The sequence below is a fragment of the Triturus cristatus genome, chromosome 12, assembly GCF_964204655.1.
Source record: "Triturus cristatus chromosome 12, aTriCri1.1, whole genome shotgun sequence".
Lineage (NCBI taxonomy): Eukaryota > Metazoa > Chordata > Amphibia > Caudata > Salamandridae > Triturus > Triturus cristatus.
The window spans coordinates 96,936,130-96,961,269 of NC_140595.1; the positions used below are offsets into that span (position 1 = coordinate 96,936,130).

Consider the following 25,140-nt stretch of genomic DNA (forward strand, 5'->3'; position numbering starts at 1 on the left):
GGCGGTAGCGAACCTTATGGAAGAAGTGTTGGGACAGCAGATAGATTGTAACATTAAACTGGCCCTCCTAAATGTATGGGGCCCTACCGACCTAAGTTCCAAGGAGCGAATATGGGCTACCTTGGGGCTGATGGTGGCAAAACGAAACATTGCGAGACTGTGGGGGCTCAGAGCCCACCGAGTATCGAAGAATGCGGCAAAGATAGGGACTGGTATCGAAGAATGCGGTAAAGATATGGACTGGTGTATGGTCACGGAAAAGTCCATATACGAAGCCAGGGAGCGCCCGAATAAATGGTCGCAAATTTAGGGGCAATGGAACACTCACAGGGGAGAGATATGTGAACCTCCAAGATTGAGAGAAGATATTGTGAATGGCATCTGAATATGTTTCATTGGGGACTGTATTTAATGAGTCGTGATCACTATGTCTTGAGCATCACTTGTAATGTAACGATATTGCCAATGTATGTGCAACGTGTTTTTTTCGTCTGTCAAGCCTTGATTTAATTTTTTTTTTAAATGTATGAAAAAAAAAAAGAAAGAAACCTCTTCAAATAGGTTTTCTTGTCCTATGCTACTCTACAGATTGTTCAGGATAGCCTCCCTTGTACGATCTTTATAGTTGCTCATGAAGATTTATATATATTTATATAGATATATATATATATATATATATATCCTACGATGCAGAAATAAAAAGTTTCATACCTGTAGGTATAGTTCTACATCGTAGTGTTGTAAGTTTGCAGTTCCTGCCTCCTGTAGTCTCTACCAGCATTCTCCAGGAAAATACAACGCTGACAGTCTACGCTGCAAATGAATGGAAAATGTATTTCAGTGATGAACGCTATACAGATCTTTTTCCTGGATATTCTACATATATGGAATAATGTGCTCTGGGGTCCGCGCGGGCAGCACGGAATTATTCAAGGTTTATGACTTAAATGAAGATACCTATGACGCAGAACTATACCTACAGGTATGTAACTTTTCCTTTTCCTTCCCCTTTGGAAGCTCTCTCCTCCTTCTGAGTGAAGATCTCTCTATTGGTGGCTATCACATCAGCTAGAAGTGTGAGCAAGGTTCAGGCTCTCTCCGTTTCAGGACCTCACACACTTTCTTATTATCATAGAGTGGTTATGAGAACATATCCCTTTTATTTAACAAAAACTTGAGACATTCATATCAACCAGTCAATTTCTTTGTTGGTCTCCCTTTGGTAACCCCAACACTGTTAGGGAGGCCATGAAATCTAGCCAGCTCTTTGTCAGCTTTGGCCTCATTTGCATAGGGTTAGTCATATTAAAACAGTCCCTGTCTAGTTGGATGGTTTAATGAATTATGCTAAGGACTCTGCAAGCAAATAAACCTTTACCTGATAACCCAAAGTGCTTATCCTTGATGGAGAAATGTTCCATTATACACATATGCAGTGCAGGCTCTTGGAATACTCTTCACGTGCAAGAGCAGACACTGCAGTTGGTCCATCTGCTCCATCAAACTTTTTCAGTGAACTTTTCTTTTTGGCACTAGCCATTCTAGTATTCTCTCTTCCCTATTTGAGCAGAGAGGATAGGATAAAAAAGGGTGTGCTTACTATTCTAATCACATATGCCTTTAGTGAAGATTCTTTCATGCATCATACGGATCATCATTGAAGTCATATGTGATGCCCCATTTCCCTAGATCCTTGAGTTTGTGTGGCTATAGTATTTACAGAATATGGGTGTTATGACATTGTTATAATAACTGAACATCTTTGGTTACTTCCAGTAGAAACCATGATGGGATATGGAAGCTATTGGCTCCTTAAAGTGACCGTGCATAATGTTACCGTTTAAAAAAAATATATGTTTATTGACATTTTGAATTGATATTGACCAACTAGCAAAGACACAGCATTAGTACATAATTAGTACACTTCCAGGAGGCCACCGCCGTATCAACATCAGTAAACAATGCAATGCATAACATGCAACAACCCCCCTTCCACCGACAGCACTCCAGTCCAGATCGCAGTTGAGGAGAAAGATAAAGGTAGTTTGTGAAACACAAACACACAGCTACAGATATAATGACAGTCATCCCTCAGTCACTAGTCATGTCCTTCCTCCCACCACAGGCTTTCTAGAGAGTTGTGGAAGATCCATTTACTCCAAATTTTATGGGGCAGCCCCTGTTGAGGTACATCACCCTCTCGGCTATCATGTATATGTCCATGGCAGTTCTCCATTCCTGGGCCGTAGGGCTTTCTGCTGATCCCCAGTGGTGGGCAATATCTCTTTTGGCTACCACCAAAGCCAAGTTACAGAATAGTAGTTGGGTTCATGGCAGATCAACATTACACGGGATTCCCTGGATAATAGACTTAGGACCCATAGGGAGGGGAGTGCCAATCACCGCTGATAATTCCCTCGTGATAATTACCCAGTACAGTTGAATTCTCCAGACTGTGTGCAGCTAGGAGCTTTCCTTAGCCGCACAACGTAGGCAGTAGGAATCGGGGTCTCTCCCCATGGCGTGAAGACACCTTCTATCATAAGCTCTATGCAGGAATTTAAATTGGATCAGGTGGAGTCATGCCTTTATTGCTTCTTCGCGGGTATACATCAAGGCTGCTTCCCAATCAATATCTTCTAGTTCTCCTACATCACTTTTCTCTGAGGCCTTTCAATTGATCAGGTGTGTTATTAAGGAGGGTTTGGTACGTCAAGGAGATTACCCCCCTCCTCAGGGCCTCTGTGAGTAACCTTCCCTCAAGCGGTGCAAGAGCAGACACTGCAGTTGGTCCATCTGCTCCATCAAACTTTTTCAGTGAACTTTTCTTTTTGGCACTAGCCATTCTAGTATTCTCTCTTCTCTATTTGAGCAGAGAGGATAGGATAAAAAAGGGTGTGCTTGCTATTCTAATCACATATGCCTTTAATGAAGATTCTTTCCTGCATCATACGGATCATCATTGAAGTCATGCTCCACTGGCGATCCATCACATTGGACAGGTGGGTGCTGCAAATCGTCCGAAGGGGCTACTCCCTCCCCTTCGAGACGACCCCTCCAGCCATGCCACCACAGTGCCACCGTATATCGGAGGATCACTTGAATCTTCTGCGGGAGGAAGTTACGGCCCTCTTGGCCAAAGACGCCGTCGAGCGCATTCCTGGTCCAGAAGTAGGCTGTGGTTGCTATTCCCACGACTTTCTGGTTCCCAAGAAGGGCAAAGGGGGCCTACGCCCTATCTTGGACGTGAGGAGCGTCAACGCATTCCTCCGGAAGGAACGGTTCAAAATGCTAACTTTAGCTCAGGTTCTGGCTGCCCTCAACCCTGGAGACTGGATGGTAGCGTTGGACATGCAGGACGCCTATTTTCACATCCCCGTCCTGCCGGCCCACCGGCGTTACCTGCGGTTCACGGTGGGTCAGGAGCACTTTCAGTTCACCGTGCTCCCCTTCGGCCTCACCAGTGCCCCTCGGGTGTTCACGAAAATAATGGCGGTGGTCGCAGCTCATCTGCGCAGATCGGGGGTTCCAGTCTTCCCCTATCTCGACGACTGGCTGTTGAAGGCGGGCTCGCCCCAGCAAGTCGTCTCCCACCTCCAGACTACGGCCGACATCCTGCATTTGCTGGGGTTCTCCATCAACGTGCCGAAGTCGCACCTGAGACCCTCCCAGAAGCTCCTCTTCATCGGAGCGGTTCTCGATTCGGCGCAGTTCCGGGCTTATCCTCCGGAACAGCGGGTCCGGGATATTCAGGCTCTGATTCCCATCTTTCGGCCTCTATCCTGGGTTTCGGTCAGGTTGGTGCTGCGGCTTCTGGGGCTGATGGCCTCCTGCATCCTGTTAGTGCATCACGCCAGGTGGCGAATGCGGGCTCTGCAGTGGGACTTGAAGTTTCAGTGGGCCCAGCATCGAGGCAACCTTTCCGACCATGTCTTGATCTCGGAGGGCACTGCGAAACAGTTGCAGTGGTGGCTCACGGACCGCGATTGGGTCAGGGGCAGATGCCTGTCCCTACCGGAGCACGTAGTAGTGACGGACGCGTCCCTCCTGGGATGGGGGGACCATATGGGAGAGGCGGATATCAGAGGCCTCTGGTCTCCGGCGGAGTCTCAACTCCATATCAACTTAGAGCTGAGAGCGATCCGGCTTGCACTGAAAGCCTTCCTTCCCTCTGTCCAGGGAAGTGTCGTGCAGGTGTTCACGGACAACACCACCGCCATGTGCTATTGCAACAAACAGGGCGGGGTGGGGTCGTGGACCCTTTGTCAGGAGGCTCTGCGCCTCTGGACATGGCTGGAACACCAGGGCATCATCCTGGTGGTTCAACATCTGGCAGGCTCTCTGAACGCCAGAGCAGACGAACTCAGCCGCCGGTGCATGATGGATCACGAATGGCGTCTGAACTCAGACGTGGCGCAAGGTCTCTTTCTGCAGTGGGGAGAGCCTTGGTTAGATATATTCGCCACCGAAGAGAACGCGCAATGTCAGCAGTTCTGCGCGTTGGAATTTCCAAGGCGGCACTTGCTCGGAGACGCTTTTCGTCGCGAATGAAGTTGCGGTCTGTTGTACGCCTTTCCGCCTATACCACTTCTGCCCATAGTGCTGAAGAAGATCAGGCACGACCGGGCCCAAGTCATCTTAGTGGCTCTGGATTGGGCACGAAGGTCCTGGTATCCCGAGCTACTCAGTATGTCAATCGATCCTCCGATACGACTGCCTCTTCAGGAGGACCTTCTGTCGCAGCAGCAGGGGACGGTCCTCCACCCAAACCTGTCTAGTCTCCACCTCCATGCGTGGAGATTGAGCAGCGACAGTTGATGCCATTTGACTTGCCTCCTGAAGTCTGTGATGTGATTCTGGCAGCCAGGCGTCCCTCCGCAAAATCGGTATACACCTGCAGGTGGAACAAATTTGTGTCATGGTGCACAGCAAAGGCTGTGGATCCCCTTTCCGCCCCTCTTTCTGAGGTTCTACTCTTTCTTCTTTCTTTGGCCCAGCAGGGTTCTGCTCTGGGCACCTTGAAAGGTTATCTTTCTGCAATCTCTGCTTTCTTACGGCTTCCTGATCAGCCTTCTCTTTTCAAGTCCCCTGTTGTTTCGCGTTTTCTTAAAGGCATTACTCACATGTTTCCTCCTGTCCCCTTCGTAATGCCTCAGTGGGATTTGAATCTTGTCTTGACCTTTCTGATGTGCGCTCCCTTTGAACCCCTTCACAATTGTCCACTTCGTCTTCTGACTCTTAAGACTGCTTTCCTGGTAGCTAACACCTCGGCTAGACGGGTGAGTGAGCTCCAGGCTCTGTCATCTAAGCCTCCCTTTCTTTCTGTTCATCCGGACAAGGTTGTCCTCCGGACTCTTCCTTCTTTTCTTCCGAAAGTGGTGACCCCCTTTCACATGGGGCAATCGGTCACTTTGCCCACCTTCTTTGCGCCTCCGCATCCTTCGAAAGAGAAAGAGAGGCTCCACCGTCTGGACCCCAAAAGTGCGCTGTCCTTTTATTTGGACCGCAACAGACAGTTCCGGGTGGATGACCAACTTTTTGTTGGATACGTAGGTTGTAAGAAGGGGAGAGCCGTACACAAGCGGACCATCTCACGGTGGGTCGTCTTGTGTATAAAGGTTTGTTACTCCTTGACGAAAAAGGACACTCCTGTTGGGCTGAGAGCCCATTCCACCCGGACCACGGCGGCGACTACTGCCCTGGGATGGGGCGTTCCCTTGCAGGACATCTGTCAGGCGGCGACGTGGGCCTCACTGCACACGTTCGCCAAGCACTATTGCCTGGACAGCCAAGTCCGGAGAGATGGCTTCTTTGGCCGTTCTGTTCTCCAGGACTTTCTGGTGTGATCTTGGTTCGCAGACCCTCCACCGGGGTTGGTATTGCTGGGGTATCTATTCTAAGGTGAGGAATCTAACTAACATGTTTCTTTCAGATGAACAAGTTACTTACCTTCGGTAACGATGTATCTGTAAGAAACATTAGTTAGTTAGATTCCTCACCGACCCACCCATCCTCCCCCCTCTGCGAACCGACATCTAGGGTTAAGGTCATCCTGTTCAGGGCCCTAGACTTTTTGGCACCAGTGTCGGTCTCTTGCATGGCACTGCGTTCCTGGCGCGGAAAGCTATGTACAAAAACTGACGTCAGCGCGCGAGGGCGGCGTCTAAGTACTCCGACGTCATTCCGGCGCACGACGCCAACGACGGACGCGGAGCCGCAGACGACGCCTAGCGACGCGCAAGGGGTATTGCTACGAAAATCTTTCCGGATCCAGCCTGACGCCTGGGGATATTCTAAGGGGTATCTATTCTAAGGTGAGGAATCTAACTAACTAATGTTTCTTACAGATACATCGTTACCGAAGGTAAGTAACTTGTTCTTATGGTCGCCTTTTGAAGGTCGGGGGGGAGAGCTCCTTCCCTGTCAGCCTCTAGGAACATATCAAGGAGCCGGGAACCCAGGAGATCCATGTATCTCTTTTGGAACTTAGAGGGTAACCCGTTGGTTCCCGGGGTTTTGATAGTGTTGAGGCAGGCTATTGCATTTTGGACCTCCGTCAGGGTGTGCAGTGGTCTGTCCTTGTAGAGGTACCTATAATAGTGTGCAAACATTTTCGCGATTTCCCGGTCTGATTCCACCACCTCCCCACTCGGCCCGATCACCCGGTGCACACATCAGGTCTCGAACTCTTTCTTTGCCAACCAGGCCAGTAGTCTACCGGCCTTCTCTCTGGCATTGTATAGTTTTTGTGGTGTTGCATGAAGCTGTGCTTTTGTATTACTGTGCTCCAGACTGCGGTATTCTTCCTAAAGAGTGCTAGTTGTCGGAGTACAGTGGGGTCCGAGTCTGAGTCCAGTCCACCCTCTAGCTCTTGTATCTGGGACTCCAGAGTTTCGAGAGCATCATATGCCTGACGTCGTTTCTGTGCCACTAAGTTCTATGCCCTATCCCAGAGGACTGCCTTGTACGCCTCCCATAGGGTAATTTTGGAGAATACTCTGAGACCAGTCGCCACCTCCATGTCCAAGGCATTAACTTTCCAGGAGATGCCCTGCCTTCCCCTTCCTCCTATGCGCACAATCAGGGGAGAATGGTCCGATAGACCCCGGGCCAGATAAGTTGCCTCCAGTACCTCTCGCACCTCTCACCTGGAGACGTGTTGCGCTGCCCAAACAGTTCAGAGCAGCTTCTAAGACTGAATTTGAGAAACAGTCTGATTAATTCAGAAACATGAACTACTGAGGCAGCCACAGACGCCCGGCTAGGCTGCACTGTCAAGACATTTATAGCCCATAAGGATGTATGGTTCATTGTGACTCGGCCACAACCATTGCAGAGGCCCCTGCTCTTCCTCTGTATAGGAGCCAGAGGGGTTGAACGGGCACTCAGTAGGCTTGGCCTCGATCTATCCTGGGTAGGGACCATAACATCATTGAAGTCCCCACCTATTAGATGAAAGGAGGAACCTGCTTCTAGAAGAATATGTGATGTTTCCTCTAACATGGGGGCCTGGAGTCTTGGGGATGCATACAGGCTAATCGGCGTTACAGCTCGGTGACCTCATAAACCCCTCACCCTGAGGTACCTGCCCAGTGTGTTGATCCATTATTTATTGACTGTGAAGGGAGAGTTCTTATGGTGTAGAATGGCGACTCTCCTTGATCCAGATGTGTAGCCTGCATGTGCCACCATATGGTATGCCCCCCTGTCTAGAAACTTGCAGTGTGTCCCTTTGAAGTGTGTTTCTTGTAAAAATACTACAGACAGTTGGAATGTCTATATATATTGTGTGACTAGCCCTCTCTTGATCTTGTCCCCCAGGCAGTTTATGTTCCATGATAGGGACGAGATAGGGCCCTCCTCTAATGCTTTACCGTACATGGCTGTCCCAATGTAGTGAGTGAGAGACTGCATGGGCTCTGGGTAGGTCTCATCAGTGAATTGGATTCTGAGAGCTTAGCGAGTGTTTGGGTCAGGCCCCAAGGTGATGCAGTCTCCCACCTGTGTGTCATCTTGGTAATAATAGAGGATAACCCTGGAGAGAGTAGTCATCAGTGAAAATCTTCTGGGTAATGCCGGCTCATCGCCTTGAGGCCCCAGATGAATTATCAAGTGCTGCTAGGACGTCGCTGGTGGATCGGGGTCATCATGTCCTGCCAGGTCCATTCTTGTTCTCCCTCAAGCCCCGCGATGGCTGCTGCCAGGGAGTGCGTAGTCTCAGAATCCAGTTCGTGACCAGTAGAAAGTGTGGCATCCACCTCTGCTGCGCTTGTCAGCCCCTCCTCTCACGGCCGGCTTCCTTCTGAGTCTGAGGAGACAGACGACTTGTCCAGGCCATCCCGGCCACGTCATGTCAGAACTATTGTCAAGCGGCCCGCTGTGATCTCCCGCTCCTGAGCCGACATCTTTCTTAGGCCTGGCTCCTTCTGTTGCATAAGAACAGGAGCCCTGCTTTATCCCTGGATGCGCCTTAGGGTGGGACGTTCCTCAATCCAGTGCCAAGCCTCTTCAGGTGTGAGGAAGAAGTGGGATTTCCTCTGAAAAAGGATTTTGCATTTGGCTGGGATCATAAGCATGTATCTTAGCCGTAGTCCTTGAAATCAGGCCTTCACTTAATCAAAGGGCCTCCTCTGTTTGTGTACCTCTCTACTATAGTCTTGGAATATGAGTATTTTAGAGTTCTCGTACATCATATCAGCGAGTTTATTACCTTCAGCCAGAATCATATCCCTATCTCGATAATTCTGAAATTGGGCTATGATAATTTTGGATGTGGCGCTTGGAGATTGGGGTCTACCAGGGGTCCGGTGAGCCCTTTCTATGACATAGCAGGAAGAGAACTTGACTTGTGAAATGAGAGAGCGAAGCCATTTATCAAGGAACTTCGCTACGTCCGTGCCTTCAGCACCCTCGGGGAATTCTACAAAGCGAAGATTTTTTTCCTGCGGGACCAGTTTTCTGAGTCTTCTAGCCGCCATGTTATGTCCTTCGTGGTGAACCGGGCTTCTGTGACTTCCTTTTTGCAGAGTGGCCACAATGTCTTTGAGTTCTGATATTCGTGACTCTGCCGTAGTGACTCGCTCTGCCACATTGCGGAGGTCCTGGCGCAGTAGAGTGACCTCTGACTGTACTTCACCCACTCAGTCCTCCAGGGTCGTCCGGGAAGACTGTATAGCCAAGAGGAGGGCTGCATTATCCGGCATTGGCTGCGCCTCAGACCCCGAGGGAAAGGGGGCATTCACCAAACTCACAAAACGGTTGAGTCGTCCCTGTCTTGGGGGCTTTATTCTTGGTCATTTCCTTGGTGTTAGTGAGTTGTCGAACCAGGGCCACCAACTCGCAGGCAGTGGGCTGCGTTCCACCTCCCTCCTAGCAGCTAGGCAGTCTAAATGTTACCCATATTGTTATGATCAGGGTACAGTGACGCCGCCCCGTAGTCCGGGGGGGTGGGGGGGAGGGGATGACACGTTTTCACCAACCAGGGTCCTTTGAGCCGTGGATGAAGGGAGAGAGGCACGCCAAGTCCAGCAGATCCCTGCCGCAGGGGCCACAGCGGTCAGACTAGGGCTCCCAATACCCAGGCCAGCTTCTCCGACCTAACGCCATCCACCTCCGCCCGGTGTATGTGGGTGGCCCCTTGCCTATTGGACCTGTGTCTCTGTGGGTCCAACAGCCTCAGGGACAGTCCCAGCTCGTCCCCGGTCCCCCAGGCTCCCGTCCGCCTCTACCGTCTCACCAGGCCAAATGCGGGGTGGAGGCGCAGGTCGCTGCAATATTTATCAGACAGTCTTCAATCTGCAAGGTATCCCCGGGGACCAGGACGGGCTGCCTGCCCCCCACGGCTTCTCCAACTTCCTCCACCGTCAGGCCTCAGCGGAGCCAGCTTCACCTCAGCCGCTTCCCAGGCCTCAGTGCTCCAGACGCGATTCAGCCCCTCCGCTCCGGTCCTACGCCCTGCAGGTCAGCTCCTCCGGAGGGGGTGGAGAGGGGATCGATGCGGACGGTGCAGGGCCATGATAGGGCCGTTCTCCCGCCCCTCAGGCTCCGGACACTGGCGAACGACCGTAGCAGTTCTCTGGCACGTCAGGTCGCAGCTATATTGTCCTCAGTGGGCCTCAGCTTCCCATGGACCAAACAGCGTCTTACATCAGCGGTCCGTTAAGTAGCAACCTGCCCGGCCAATCCATCATACATCAGTAGTATACTGCCAGCATTTGCGTAGGTCGATTACATACAGGGGCACATGATTAATGCAGGATATCCCTGGGCCTGGCCGGAGCTCCGCACCAACGCATCTCGCCTGCCATATTCCTGACCACGCCCCCTTGATTTAACAGTTTTTTAATCTCGACTCCCTAATAGGTTCTCTTGTTTGCAGGATTACTGATTTTACAGGTTAGTCACTTATTCGTTTGATATGGGCCAGTGGCCCGTTCTTATTCACACCCACTCAAATTGAGGAAAAAGCTTAACCTAATGCTCATATTCACGTTTGGTTGTAAAGGTAAAATACAATAAATAAATGGAAATAGAATGTTTATAAAATAATAAATAAGTGACAGTGCTTTAATATAATTTTTTTATTCTGAATTTTCTTTGTAGTAATTGCAACAAGCGAGAAACCAGTGTGACATGTACTGATCTGAAAAAATCAAGTATCCTCCTTATTCGCAAACTTTATGTTCTTATGCAAAATCTTGGTCCCTTGCCCAATAATGTCTGTTTGACCATGAAACTTTTCTACTTCGATGAAGGTACAACCCATCAGACTTTTAAATTTTTTTCCTTCATTGAAGTGATGTGTGAACAGTGTAGATTATTTTTCGGTGTTCAAATTAACATTGTTAAACTGTAGTTTTTTCTATTGTAAAACCTTCTGATAGTTGACCTTTGTGCTTAAGTTTTCTGTAAAATTGGTATTTTGGCTTATAGTCATGCTCTAAATGTTTTGAAGGGAATGTCAACAAAATCAAAATGATCTGAGTCATCTGTGGATTACAAACTAGGATGGAGTGTGTTAGAAGTGGAGGAGGATGAAGCCAGGCGGTCAAATTAATAGTACATTAAGAATTAAGATTTACTCAAGTTCTGTTAAAAATGAGTGAAACAATCAATTGTAACTTGGTGCTTCAGTCGTATTGTATTGTTTCAAAAACTTTATTTCGGCTACAGCCAGTAACCATAAAAGCAAAAATCATTCACATTACAAGATTAAATCAAATAAAAATGATAGGCTAACAGCAGTTCATAATTCAAAATACAATGGCAGGCACATGATAATGCATCAGGTTAATAAACTAACAAGAACACATCATATAGTGTCGAAAGGCCTCGGCTACACCCCTCCTGAGCAGAAATATAATTGAACAGACTCAAAAAATATGAAGAGCACTTTAGTTTACAGACAGAGCTCAAGAATGAGTACGACCTTCCAAGTTAAACTTTGAAAGCCCACCCCATCGAGAACGATACAGGACAAAGGTATCTCTCCGAGCAGCACCTGCTTAAAATAACATATTTCTTCGTTGCGATGGCGCATTTTAAAAAGGCGCAGATATTTACACAGAGTGAGAAAGAGTTGAATTATTGTAAATATACCAGGGCATCACCTCCTCTTCTGATACCACTCGGTCTTAAAACTGGAATTAAAACTTTTTTTGTAAAAGCTTTATAAAATTGACAAAAAAAATAAAACGCAGCAATATCGGGGGAGGGGTGGGAGGTAGACTAGTCACAAGAGTAAAACCTTAGCAGGATCGAACTGGCCAAGTGGAAAGCCAAGGTTCCCCCATATAAAACCTAATCTGAATCTGGTCAGAAGCAGTTTGTCCCAAGAGCTGTCAGCCCATTCTAAGTATAGTTCCAACACAGGGGAGGTTTGAAGCTTCATTTAAGTCCTAACGGTACTTTTTGCCTCAAATTCCTCTCCTGTGTGCTGGCACCTGGCCTTGGAGGACTTCTTGACCCAAGCCAAGTCCCATTTAGTCATACTGGAGGGGGCTAGAAAATAAGTCAGATCTCCCTAGATTGGTTAATTCTGACTTAATTTATTGAAACCAAGGAATTTCAGGGCCCTCACACTAGATAAGCAGTCAAGGATAACCTCTCTGTTAAAATCGGCGTGTGGGTTCTCCCAGATAGCACACCGCAGGGTGAGGGGGGACCACTTTGAGGATCCCCTTCACATACTCCACCCTCAACGCTTGATGAACAGTAAGCTGGTTCTTGTGGCTTAGTGGACTCATGTTTACACTGTAGGGGCCTGTATTTGAATTCATGGTCACAGGATCAAATCCCGGCGGGTCCACTCAGTTTTTCATCCTTCTGAGAGCGATAAAATGAGTACCATTGAGTTGGGTAACAATAGACATCAGTTATTCAGTACATGATGCCTTTCTGGATGAATGTGCACTTTACAAATACATGTTATAAATGCACGTGTTATAAAGGTTTAGCAGGACAGAGGTGCGCCTTAGCACCCTATTTTGCTCTCCCTGGAGGGAGCTAGTTTCGAGTACCCCAAAATCCCGCCCTATAAGTGAAAATAGGGAGACATTTGTTTCTGTGCTCCTCCAACAGGCCAGCCATCGGTTTACTCCCAATACAGGAGCTTAAACTGTAGAAAAACCCCTATCTATGGGAGGCTTTAATTTCACAGGGGGATAGTTCCCTTTGGCATCAGAAAGAACACCCAAGTAGGAACATTCTTGGATGGAGGCAACAGGGTGTTCTTGTTGGTATACACTGAGCATCATGCGTGGCTTCGGGCCAAAAGTAAGTGAAGAAGCATAGTTTGCATAGAGTAGAGGGATATCTATGTTTTTATTTGTAAGGGCTGATTCTAATCCATTTATGTATAAAAGGAATAAAATCGGTGATAGACCTGGATCCCCCTCAACCAAAAGATTTCTGTCTGTGGATCTCGTACAGAAATTATTTTCTGTGGGCAACAACTTCTGCCCTGTGTGGTTCACCTGTACCAGTCTTTCCTACGACTCGCATCTTCCTCTATTCCACCGGGACCATCCTGCCTCCTTCATCTTATTTACTTCAATTTAATTTAATTTTTTAAAGCATTATTAAACAAGTTACAATGGCTTTGGAAACATGAAAGTGGTTATGGCAAGATGAAATATAGAACATATGCAAGAACCCAGTGGTCCTGAACTGATTGGTCGTCTGGCAGGAACAGACAGTAAACTGACAATTCCTGCTGTCATACATAATGACAAAACAATAATGAATGGCAAGATTACTCCAGTATTGGAACTTTCATAGATTCACATGCTTGAACCATTTCCTTTCGTCGAGATGGGAGTCCTCTGTACATTTAAAAAGTAATGTCCAAATAGACATAGAACCTAAAGGCCTATGGGCTCATTATTTAGTAACATATACGTGTCCTTATTTAAAAAAGGGTCAAACTTAGAAAACAACCAATCAGATGACTCCACCCTATAGAACCTTCCTGAGAGAAGCTCCAGTCCCTCTGATTTTCTACCACACGTCATCCTAGGGAGTCTCCACTTCGCTCTGCTCAGTTTATCCTCACAACTCTTTGGCATTACCTTTCTACAAGTTTTTTTCTTTTTCTTCACTACAGTTATATATATTATACAGATCACTGTATCTGTTCTTAGGTGAAGTAAACTGACGCTTCCATGTCAGAAACACCTAAAAAAGGCCTCTTCAGGAAGATGAGACTACATATTGATGATCCCCATAAGGATTGCCTTTATTGTCTCTATCCAGACCACAGATCTAGGATTGCAAAGTATGCCGCACGTTTTCCACCAAGACCCTAAAAGATCGTGAAGGGAGAATTTTATTGTGGCTGCAGAGGCTTAAAGACAGAGATGATCCTGTTTCTCATGAGGAGAGTGATGTTTCTACACGGTGCTCTTCGAAAACACCTAAAAAAAAGACCGCTTCCTGACTCCGCAGGTCATTCTTCTCAGCAACCTCCAAAGGAGGCTCACAAAAATTCTTCACAAGGTCCCCAAAAACATGGCACCCCTTCTAGGTTGCCTCCTCAATACCAACAGGATAAAGATCCAGTTTCTGCCAAAAAATCATCTCAGAAACTGGCCTCAGAACCTTCTACTCCTCCTGTGAAGGTTAAACATACTTTCAAAAAGCCTGCCTCATCTCCCTTTGTTGTTGACGGTAAAGATGACTATGTCTTCCAAGTCATAGTCAACGAAGCATTCAACGTCGACGGTGATTCCCGCGTCGACGACGAACCTACCGACAATCATAGCCATCATCCCATCAGTTGCTGCGTCAGCGGTGGATATATTGTCGACAGCTATAATAACGTCCATGCCTTTATCAACTGTGGCGCCCCCATTGTCATTGTCGAGGCAGCTTGCCGTCGCCAACGGCTCATCGTCGTTGACGACAGTCTCTTCCAGAAGCCAGTCAGATGTACCACTGACGACAACTGCATCAACAACCTCGTCGATGACCCCAACATCAAAAATAAGAAATTGTTTTTTCACCAAAAAGTGAAGCAAAAAACACTAACTCCTTCTTTGACATCACCAAGTAGAGTTTCGTTTTTGTTGCCAACACATCTGTTGGATGATGATGATTATTCTGAGGATTACAGTCTCTTTGGGGCAGCTCAAAGCCCATCAGAGCTTAACGTGAAGCACCACGAAGACTCAGATGAACAAGAGTATTATGGCTAACAATATTATTACTCTAACCAACGCCATCAGCAACAGCTTCAACAAGATATGGTATGTCTTCCCTCCACTCTTGTTACAGACTTACAATCCATGTTACCGGATTACAGAAAGAGATTTACACCAACATCGCTGTCTCCTTCACAAGCACCTCTTCCACTTCCTGCGGTGCAAAGTCAACCTCCACCTCCTCCTCAACCAGAAGTACTTTTACAACAACTATCATCCTCTGAGGACGAAGAAAAGCAGGAGGAAGGTGAGATACCACAACATGACGAATAGGACGATTACATAATTCCTCCACCAGCGTCGCTGTCTCCACCACAAACTGATTCACCTCCAGAGGACAAAGGAGGTTTCCATAACCTCTTGGAGAGAGCTGCCAGGCGTTTTGAGTTACCAATGCCTGTGCATCAGCAGGACTGTTTCCTTTATGATTTCAAGGAGCCTTTTAGCGAATTAGTCAGATCCATGCCCATTATCGATTATATTTGGGACCATGGTTTGAAAATAATGCGGAATCCAGCAGCAGTGCCTCCAGTATTACCAAGACTATAAAAAGTATAAGGCTCCTGATGATGCTTCCTTGTCTCATGTGTCATCCAAAACCAGACTTGATGGTATCACAAGCGGGGCAACGTAGATCAAGAAACCCTTCGGCACCATTATCAGCACCCTCAGACAAGGAAGGTAGAAGGCTTGATAGCATAGGCAAGCGCTTCTCGGCAATGTCAGCATTAACGGTCAGAACCTCTAATTCCGTGGCGTTATTAGGCTGTTACAATAGGCAAATGTGGTCAGATATTGCCACTTACATCAATAACCTACCAGCAGAGAAGAAGCTAGGAAAATACTGCTGATGCGTGAAAATCTGCCTCAGAGATCGTAGATTGTGCGATGGACATCGCATTCACTGGTTTACGGCAACTGGTCTGGGGGGGGCAGTTTTTAAGACATCAGGGATGGCTGAAAGCTACAACATTCAGGCCTGAAGTTCAGACCAAGATTTTAAATCTGCCTTATGACGGGGAGGAACATTTTGAAAAACACATCGATGAAGGGTTACAAGGAATAAAGAAAGATAAAGACACTGCTAAGGTCTTTGGCACTCTGCAGTATAGAAAGATGCCTTTTCATGGTGCACGGGGCAAGTGTCAGTCATCCTACAGAGGAGGTTACCAACAGTAACGGTATCCCACTTAGACCTCTTCCAGCCAACAATATAGGCCACAGTTTCCCCAACAACAACCATCTGGAGCTGGCTACAACAAGTCCTTTTTCAGAGGGAAAACAGGACTGCAGGTTAGGGCAAAGATACTAACCGTTGCCAATGACCTTCTACTAATGCCAGCTGCTGTTCCTCCAATTCCTACCAAAGTAGGAGGTCAAATTTCCTATTACCTGTAAAATTGGAAACAAATTACAACAGATCGATGAGTCTTAGACTTAGTACAATTTGGTCATTCTCTGGAATATATAAAAACCCCACCCCTAACGCCTCCACAACCTCTTGTTCACAAGCATTTACACCTCTTAAAGTTAGAGGTTGTTTCCATGATTCAAAAGGGAGCAAATAGAAAGCGCTCCGTTTCACCAGAGGGGGAAAAGATTATACTCCCGTTTCTTCTTTGTTCGCAAGAAGTCAAAAAAGTGGAGACCAATTCTTGAGAAGTCTCAACAAATTCCTCAAGAAACAGTTGTTCCGCATGATCATCATCCAGGATTTGTTGCAGTTTCTCAACGGAAACAACTACATGCCGTCCTTAGACCTTCAGGACACATATTTCCACATACCCATACACAAGAAACACAAAACGTTTCTCAGATTCTAAGTATTACCTTTCAGGCTCAAATCGGCCCCTCGCATTTTTACGAAATGGCTTGCGCAAGTAGCAGCATAACTCAAGCAACATCATCACCAAATCTTTCCCTACCTCGACGACTGGCTAGTCAAGGCTCCTACCTACAGGGCTGCAAGAGCATCAACCAAGGCCTGTCTGCGCCTCTTCTGTCAGCTACGCCCCACCTTAAATCAGGAAAAATCAGTCCTCCAACCCTCTCAGCGACTAACTTTCTTAGGAGCCATACTGGATACTGCCTTAAACAAGGCTTATCCCACATTGGAAAGACAGCAGAGGTTAATAACTTTGGTGAACTGCACACAAAAAAAAGGTTATTTTTGTACACTTTTACAAATCTCTCCTGGGCATGATGTCCTCTTGTATTTTTCTCGTCCCTCACTGTCGCCTGCACATGCTTCCTCTCCAGGAAGCTCTAAACATCCAGTGGGTGTCAGTCAAGGGAACATTCAATGACTTAATTCGAATAACTCCACCCATGGTTTCCTCACTACTCTGGTGGACACAACCTTGTCATCTGTCGCAAGACTTGCCATTCCTGCCTTAAGCCTCTCCCCCTGATGATAACAACAGATGCTTACTTGAAAGGCAGGGGAGCTTTTCTACAAGAACTTCAGATCAGCGGCAAGTGGCCACCATCTCATCGGAATCTTCATATAAAACTTCTCGAACTAGGAGTAGTGTCCCATTCTCTATAAGCTTTCCTACCCGGAATAAGGTTTTTTTCAGTGTTTGTCAGGACAGATGATACTACGACAATGCACTACTTAAACAAGCAAGGGGAACACGATCTCTTCCTTTGTCTCAAAAAGCTCAGCTGATATGGAACTGGGCAGTTCAACACAAGGTGTCTCTGACAGCAGAGTATGTACTGGAAAAACCGAACACCATAGCAGACACGCTAAGCAGGCTACAAATATCCTGCCTCGAGTCGGAGTTGAATCAACGCACTCTCAACAACATCTTCTCCCGGTGGGGCAAACCAAACATAGACCTGTTTCCAACTTACGGCAACGCCAAATGCCAGTACTTCGCAAGCTGGCATCCCCATCAGGGATCATGGGGGAATGCCTTTTCAATAGCATGGTCCGGCATAATTGCCTACGCTTTTCCTCCCATTCCTCTCCTTCTAAGGGGGCTATAGAAGATAAAGGCGGAGCCCTGCAAAATCATCATAATAGCACCAGCGTGGCCCTGCCAACACTGATACACAGAACTTTATCTTCTTTCACTGCAACCTCTGATACCCCTCAAACCGATTCTATCTCTATTAACAATGAACACAAGGGACAAGTACAACATCCAGACCTCAGTTCTCTGAGGTTATCCGCCTGGCTCCTGAGTCTCCGGACTTTCAGCACTTAAAGATCCCACGGGAATGCAGAGAAGTCCTATCTCGGGCTCAAGCGGACAGTACCCACAAAGCATACTCTTTAAAGTGGAAAAGATTCTGTATTTGGTACAGATCAGCTAAGGTGCACCCTCTTTGGTCATCTCCAGAATATATTTTGCCATACCTCCTGCATCTAGCACGTACAGGTTTGGCTCATGCTTCTGTCAAAGTACACTTATCCGCTATCTCTTGTGTCCGGAGATCATCTGAGATTCCATCTTGATGGTCCAGCAGACTGGTAAAGCAATTCCATAAAGGATTATTCAGGACTTTTCTACCTGTGAGAGCTCCCGCTCCTACATGGCAGCTTAACACAGTGCTTGCACAATTGATGAAGCATCCATTCGAGCCTATGCATAAAAAGGATAAAAAGTTCCTGTCCTGAAAGGTCGCTCTCCCCCTGGCTCCTGCATGAGCAAGGAGAGTTGGTGAACCCCAGGCTTTCACTACCGAGGAGCCATTCGTACAGTTTAAACACAATACGGTAATTCTGCACACCAACCCTAAGTTTAGACCTAATGTCCTCTCAGACTTTCATCTTAACGAGCCGATTGTACTAAAATCATTCTTCCCAAATCCTAAAACATCAGCTAATTACTCCAGTATTGGAACTTTCATAGATTCCCATTGCTTGTATCATTCCCCGTCATCGAGATGGGAGTCTCTGGTATACATAAAATAGCCATAGAAAAAAGGTACAAAAAAGAATCAGGCCTAGGCCTCTTCTTGTTTTGCAGCATATCCACCTCTTTTTGTAAAAGAGACCAAATAAAACGAACAGCCAATCAGAACAGCCTCACCCCATAGAACCTTCCTGGGAGAGCCTCAGAGCCTCTGATTTTCTACTGCACGTTGTGCAAGGGAGTCTCCACTGAGCTCTGCTCAGTTTCTTCAATATTTACCTTTATTTTGAACCTGATCTTTCTCTTCAACTACACTACGTGTTCAGCATGTCAGACAATGAGAAGAAGACTCTCTTCAATGGTTATGCCACCTGCTCCAAGAAGAGACTTTATGTGGAGGGCAAACATAAAGACTATATTTATTGTTTGTATCCTGACCATAAGACGGCTGACTGCAAGATCTGTCGGACCTTCTCCTCAAAGACCTTGCAGGACCAGAAGCTAAAGTCACGGAAGCATACTGTCTCCAGTGACAGTGATGACGCTTCATCGGCTACTTCATCCAAGAGGTCTCAAAAAAGGGGTATGTCTTCACCTTCTACTTCTTCAGAACCCCCTTCCAAAGCCTTACAAAAGACCTCTCATAGGTCTGACAGGCGTAGTCCCATCAAATCTCCTCACATAGGTGTAAAGGAGTGGGAAGGACTTGTCCCAGGAGCGGTACCTGAAAAGAAGGCAAGCTAGGTGCCTTCTTCTTCTTCTCCTTCTTCTGAAAAGACTAAGGGCCAGATGTAGGTGGCCAAATAGTGATCGGTAACGCTGAAAATCGCAGACTTTCAGCGTTAGCGATCGCTATTAACCCAGGTGAGATGTAGAGGCAGAAACACCGAATCGCTAAATAAGGAATCGCTAAAAACAACGGAAAACAACTAGCGATTCCTTATTTAGCGAAAATGGCACACCGACTCACTATTTAGTGATTAGCAAAATAAAGTACTGCTAAAGTAATGTACATAAACTCGCTATTACCGAATCCTTTAAAAATCGCTAATTAAGAGTCGCAAATTACCACAAACTCAAAGCAGGTGGTAACCAGGTGCGCAGCATATAAACAGCCCCAGAATGCATCAGCCTGAACACAATGGCAGCCCTCTACGTCATAGCAAGGCGGTTAAGGATGCGAACTGCAGCACAAAGGATCTGGAGACGACAGGAATGCGTATACAGGTTGCGCATCACCTTATTCCAACTCACAGAGGCTGAAATCCATGAGAGGTACAGGCTTCGCCTGGACCTGATACGGGACCTGCACTTAATCCTGGAGCACCAGACACCAAGGGCGCACGCAATACCTCCACATGTACAGGTACCCTGTTGCCTGCACCTACCGGCATCCGGCAGTTACCGGGGGTAATAGCTGTGGCTGGTGGAGTCTCACAGAGTTGCCTGTCACGTTTCTTCAATACAATCCTGGACGCCATGTTGCAAAGGATACCACACTATATCCAATCCCCAGCACACAGGCAGAACTGCATAAGACCAAGATGGACTTTTATCAGAAGGCCCAGTTCCCACACGTCATAGGGTGCATTGACGGAACACATATACCAATCTGGCACCCCCCCCCCCCCCCCCCCCCCCCCCCCGCTGCGACTGAGTACATCTACCGCAACCGCAAATCCACACATTCAATAAATGTACAGGTTATATGTGTTGCTCCTCACATCATCACCGACATAGTTGCCAAATTCTCAGGGAACACGCATGATTCCTACATATTCAGGAACAGGAGGATCTATACCCGTCTTGCTGCAGGTGAATTTGAAGAAGGCTACCTGCTAGGTAAATCCACGTGACACACCCTGAAGTATACATTTGATGCAACGATTGCTGACTGTGAATAATTTTCCTTTCTTTTACACTTAGGTGATAGCGCATATGCGGTGTGTGCTTTCATCCTGACTCCGTACCTCAACCCATCTACCCCAAGTGAAAGGAGATATAATGTGGCACATAAATCTACGCGTAATGTGGTGGAGTGTACTTTTGGACTCCTGAAAAGCAGGTTCCGCTGCCTCCACAAAAGTGGAGATGCACGGCAGTACCGGCCCCTGATCTGCTGCAAAATGATAGCTGCATGTGCCATGTTGCATAACCTTGCCACAAAGAGGGGTACACCCGTGGAAATCAGTGAATCAGACGATGAGGAATGTCCCCAACCACAGCACAGCGCTGCAGGCGTCACAGCTGCACCCGATGGGAGACAGAGACTGGCAGAGATCACACACAACTATTTCTGAGTAAGTAATGAGACAAAGCTAGTAACTGCAATTGTGTGACGGCGTTTAATTGACCTTCAGTCAGGCAATTGTACAGCACACCGCAACAATATGATGGCCTCACAGTGCCTGGTCAAGCCAAACATGGCATAGTCACTCCACCATGCAACATCCCTAGTCCTAGCATTGTGTCCAATGGGTTACGTCACCCGCCACACAATGGAATGTGATGGCAGTGCTTATCTCCTGTGCCTACGCGCAGCACTGCTGCGTTCAGCAGGCACACTGTCCTCGCCAGTGCTGTGTCCTGCGGTTGAACCGTGCCTACCACTGCGCCTCCTGTTCTTCTGTAATGGGGGGGGGGGGTGATGCTGCTGCGGCTTGTTGCCTCCTCACTCTCAGCCCCATCTCCGACCCTGTGGCAGCAATTTGGTTGGTCTGAAGCACCTCCAAAGCACTGGTGACTGTTACCAACCCCTGAGTGATTTCACGGCTGCACTTGGCCATCTCCAATTGCATGGCCACTGAGCGCCTGCTGAGGACATGGCTGGCATTGCACAGCCTGTTAACTGCCTTAGTATGCCCTTCCAGTCTCTGTCTGTCTCTGCGCCTTGCACCACGGTCACTGTCAATCTTGCTGCAAAACAGCCTCAGAGCATCAGACATCTCCTTCATGCCCTCTGCCACGGTGTTGTTGAGGCAGTGTATGGCCTCCTTCATGTAATTGATGTGTCTATTGTTTGCCACCATCTGGCGTTGCATTGCCATAATTGTTTTTCCTTGCAGGCGCTGCACTTTAAGCATCTGCCCCTCCAGACCAGAGAAGACACTGGACTCCTCTGCCTCAGGACTGTGTGCCCTTTGTCGGCGTCTACGTGCACCTGTGTTGCCAACCTCCATGGGAGACTGTGTTACAGATGCCTGTCTATCATCCTGCGGGGTCTGTTGTGCTCTCTGGCTCTCATCATCTGTGCCCTCCATCACCTGGAGGGTACCCACTGTATACCTCCTGGCACGTGGTGGTGGTGGTGTGGCATCAGCAGGTGATAGGACATCCTCCTCCAGTGTGTTTTTCTCCCTGGAAGCCTCTCCTGTCTCCCCTTCTGCAGCCTTGCGCAATGTTTCGCCTGTGGATACAGAATGTACTATTTATTACTCACTTGTCTGGCAGCATTTGCCTTCAAATAAATGTCATGACTGCCAATCTAGCTGTCTGTCCCCCTCTTGCTTATGTATTGATTTGTGTGAAATGCATAAGCTTTTTGTGGACTGACTGATGTGCTATTAGTTGATAGGGACTACATCTCCCATGATGCATTTTGATTTTAGGCAAAACATGGTCTGGAGTGGGATTCTTGCAGGGGGATTGGGTTTAGGGAGTGGGCACAGCATGCTGTGCATGCACCTTACCTTGTCTGTTGGACCCTGTGGCTGAACTGTCCACGTCTCAGATGCCACTGATGCTCTCCGGCTGGAGGGTGGACTCCACCATTTGTTCTAATGCAGTCGGTGCAGGCGCTGTTGAGGTCCCCCCACCTGTCATCCTGGCTTGTTACATCCGGTCGGCCACCCTCTCCTTGGCATGTTTCCCGAGATCATACCATCGCTTCTTTTTTGTGTTTGCGCTTTCTTTCTCCAGCATCCTTCCCCTTCTCCTGTGAGTCCATGGTTCTGATGTTGTGTATCAGCTAGGTGCTAGCTGTGCAGCTCCTGTGCTTTTGCTCCTGCTCCCTGCCTCTCCAACAGATTCAGGATCAGTGCAGCTGCATGGGTGTGGCCACTTCTGGTTGTGAGGTCATCAGGAAGCACAGAATTGGCTGAAGCACAAATTTACAATTTTTTGAAATACCGAATCGGTATTATGGAATCGGTAATACCGATTCAGTAATGAGAATTTGGTATTTTTATTAGCGATTTTTTCCGATTCGCTAACTTTTAGCGTTTTTTTATCTACATCGGAAATACTGAGTTCTTAATAGCGAATCGGTAAAAATCACTATTAGGAACTTGGTATTTCGGTTTTACCTACATCGGGCCCTAAAACTTTTAATAAACCAGCTTCTGCCCCACCTGATGATAAAGCTGAGAAAGAAGTTCGCTCGTCGACGACGACAACATCTATTCCGTCAGTGATGGTGTCGACGGCTACCACGGCGGCGGCTTCCAGCATGATCATGACGACAGTCTCGACGACGGTCCGTCTTCGGTTTCCCTCTCTCTGTCGACGACTCAAACATCGTCGACGACAACCTCGTCGACGATACAAAATGTGGCAATTTTCAATACGGAGATGCCGCATTACACCGGAGATGACTTCTCCCAGGAAAGTGACACCTCTGCCTCCTGCTCTCCTTCTAGAAGAGGAGTTTTCTGAGGACGATGACGGGGTCCTTATGGTGCTGCCGTTAGCCCATCATAGCTACATGTCAAATACCAGGACTCTGACTCGGAAGAGTACTACACGGAGCAGCAACAATATGAGCCCCAGTTAAGATCTCAGGAGCAATATCAGCAGGAGATGGTCTGTATGCCATCCTCCCTCATCACAGACTTACAATTCATGCTATCGGATTACAGGCGGAGATTTCCTACACAATCTCCTGCCCAGGACACAGTGCAAGTGCCTCCTACTCCACTTGCTCATCCGGTGACACCTCAACTTCCTCCTCAAACTTCATTGCCAGACTTACCTGAACCGCAGCCAGTGGTTACTGTCCAGGATGAAACATCTGATGATGACCAGGGTACAACAACTATTCAGGATCCTGCCAGGGAATGGGATGCTTACATCATTCAGATCCCGCCTCTCCTGTTCCGGAGCCGGCGGATTCCCCCCTGCAAATATTGGGGTTTTTCATAATTTAATGGAGAGAACGTCTAAACGATTCGATCTGCCCATACCATTGGTGTAGTCAGAATGTTTCCTGTACGACTTTAAGCAAGCATACCGAAAGTCCGTGCGATCTGTCCCTATTGTGGGTCACGCCTGGGATGAAGGACTCGAGGTGATGAAGACGCCTGCCTCAGTCATACCTGTTCTGCCTCGTCTGGAAAAGAAGTACAAGGCCCCCGAGGATAGCCCAGCTTGTCTTGTCAGCCAACCTAAACCGGATTCCGTAATTTGTCTAGCGGCCCAGAGAAAATCTAAAAATCCGGCGGCCCTTCTCACTACACCTCCGCATAAAGAGGGCAGGCGGTTGGATAATGCCGGGAAGAGGTTCTCTTCTATGTCTAGCCTCCGTGCCAGAGCAGCCAACGCCTTAGCAATTCTCGGAAGCTATGATCGCCAGATGTGTTGTGATCTGTCCCCTTATCAGGGCCAGTTGCCAGAGGATTCTAAAGTGGAAGCTAAGAAGATCCTCCAGGAGGGAGAGAGAACATCTTCGGAAATAACAGACTGCGCAATGGCACAACAGCTTTCCGATCCCTAGCGGGGGCAGCAGTCCTTAGGCGCCAAGGCTGGCTTTGTGCTACTTGGTTTCAGCCTGAAGTCCAAAATAAGATCTTGGACCTTCCCTTTGATGGCAAAGCGCTCTTTGGGAAGCACATTGATAATGCGCTGCAGGATATAAAAAAGGATACTGAAACTGCAAAATCCCTTGGGACTTAACAGTACTGCAAGGTCCCCTTCTGTGGAGCTTGGGGTAGAGGCCTCCCCTCCTACAGAGGCGGATATCAGCAGCAGCGCAATTCCTCTTACTCGCAGCCCTCTCAATCATACCGGCCGCAATATACTCAACGACACAGCCAATCGTCTTCTTTCGCTCGTTCATCAATCATCTAGAGGACGACAGGGGCGCCAGTGGAGGGATTCCTCTAAGCGCCAGTAGCGGCTTGTTGGCTCTTCCTACTGTTCATTTGTCCCCTGTAACACCAGTGGGGGGCAGGATATTCCAATACTTCCACAGGTGGCAACTAATAACATCAGATTGATGGGCTCTGAATATAGTTCAATCGGGCCATACTCTGGAATTACAACATCAACCACCATCCAAGCACCCTCGCACCACCGAATCCAGACATCTTCATCTTCTACGTCTAGAAGTGCACCAACTACTCCTCAAAGGAGCGATAGAACCAGTCCCTCGATCCCAACGGGGAGAAGGAATCTACTCCCAGTTCTTTCTGGTTCAAAAGACCGTGGAAAAATGGCGCCCTATTTTAGATCTGAGTGAGCTAAACACCTATCTCATCTAGCTCTTTTTTCAGATGGTCTCCTTACAGGGCATTTTGCGTATCCTCAAACCGGGAGATTACATGGCCACTGTGGATCTCGAGGACGCATACTTTCATGTC

General features: G+C 47.7%; 1 protein-coding gene across 1 annotated transcript in view; it reads left to right on the plus strand.

Moving 5' to 3' along the window:
- HORMAD1 (HORMA domain containing 1) overlaps window positions 1-25,140 on the plus strand; it is an 863,212-nt gene that overhangs the window by 416,220 nt on the left and 421,852 nt on the right. Inside the window, exon 9 of the mRNA XM_085638767.1 lies at window positions 10,603-10,754. Coding sequence (XP_085494893.1) covers window positions 10,603-10,754 — 152 coding nt within the window. The remainder of the gene's footprint in view (window positions 1-10,602; window positions 10,755-25,140) is intronic.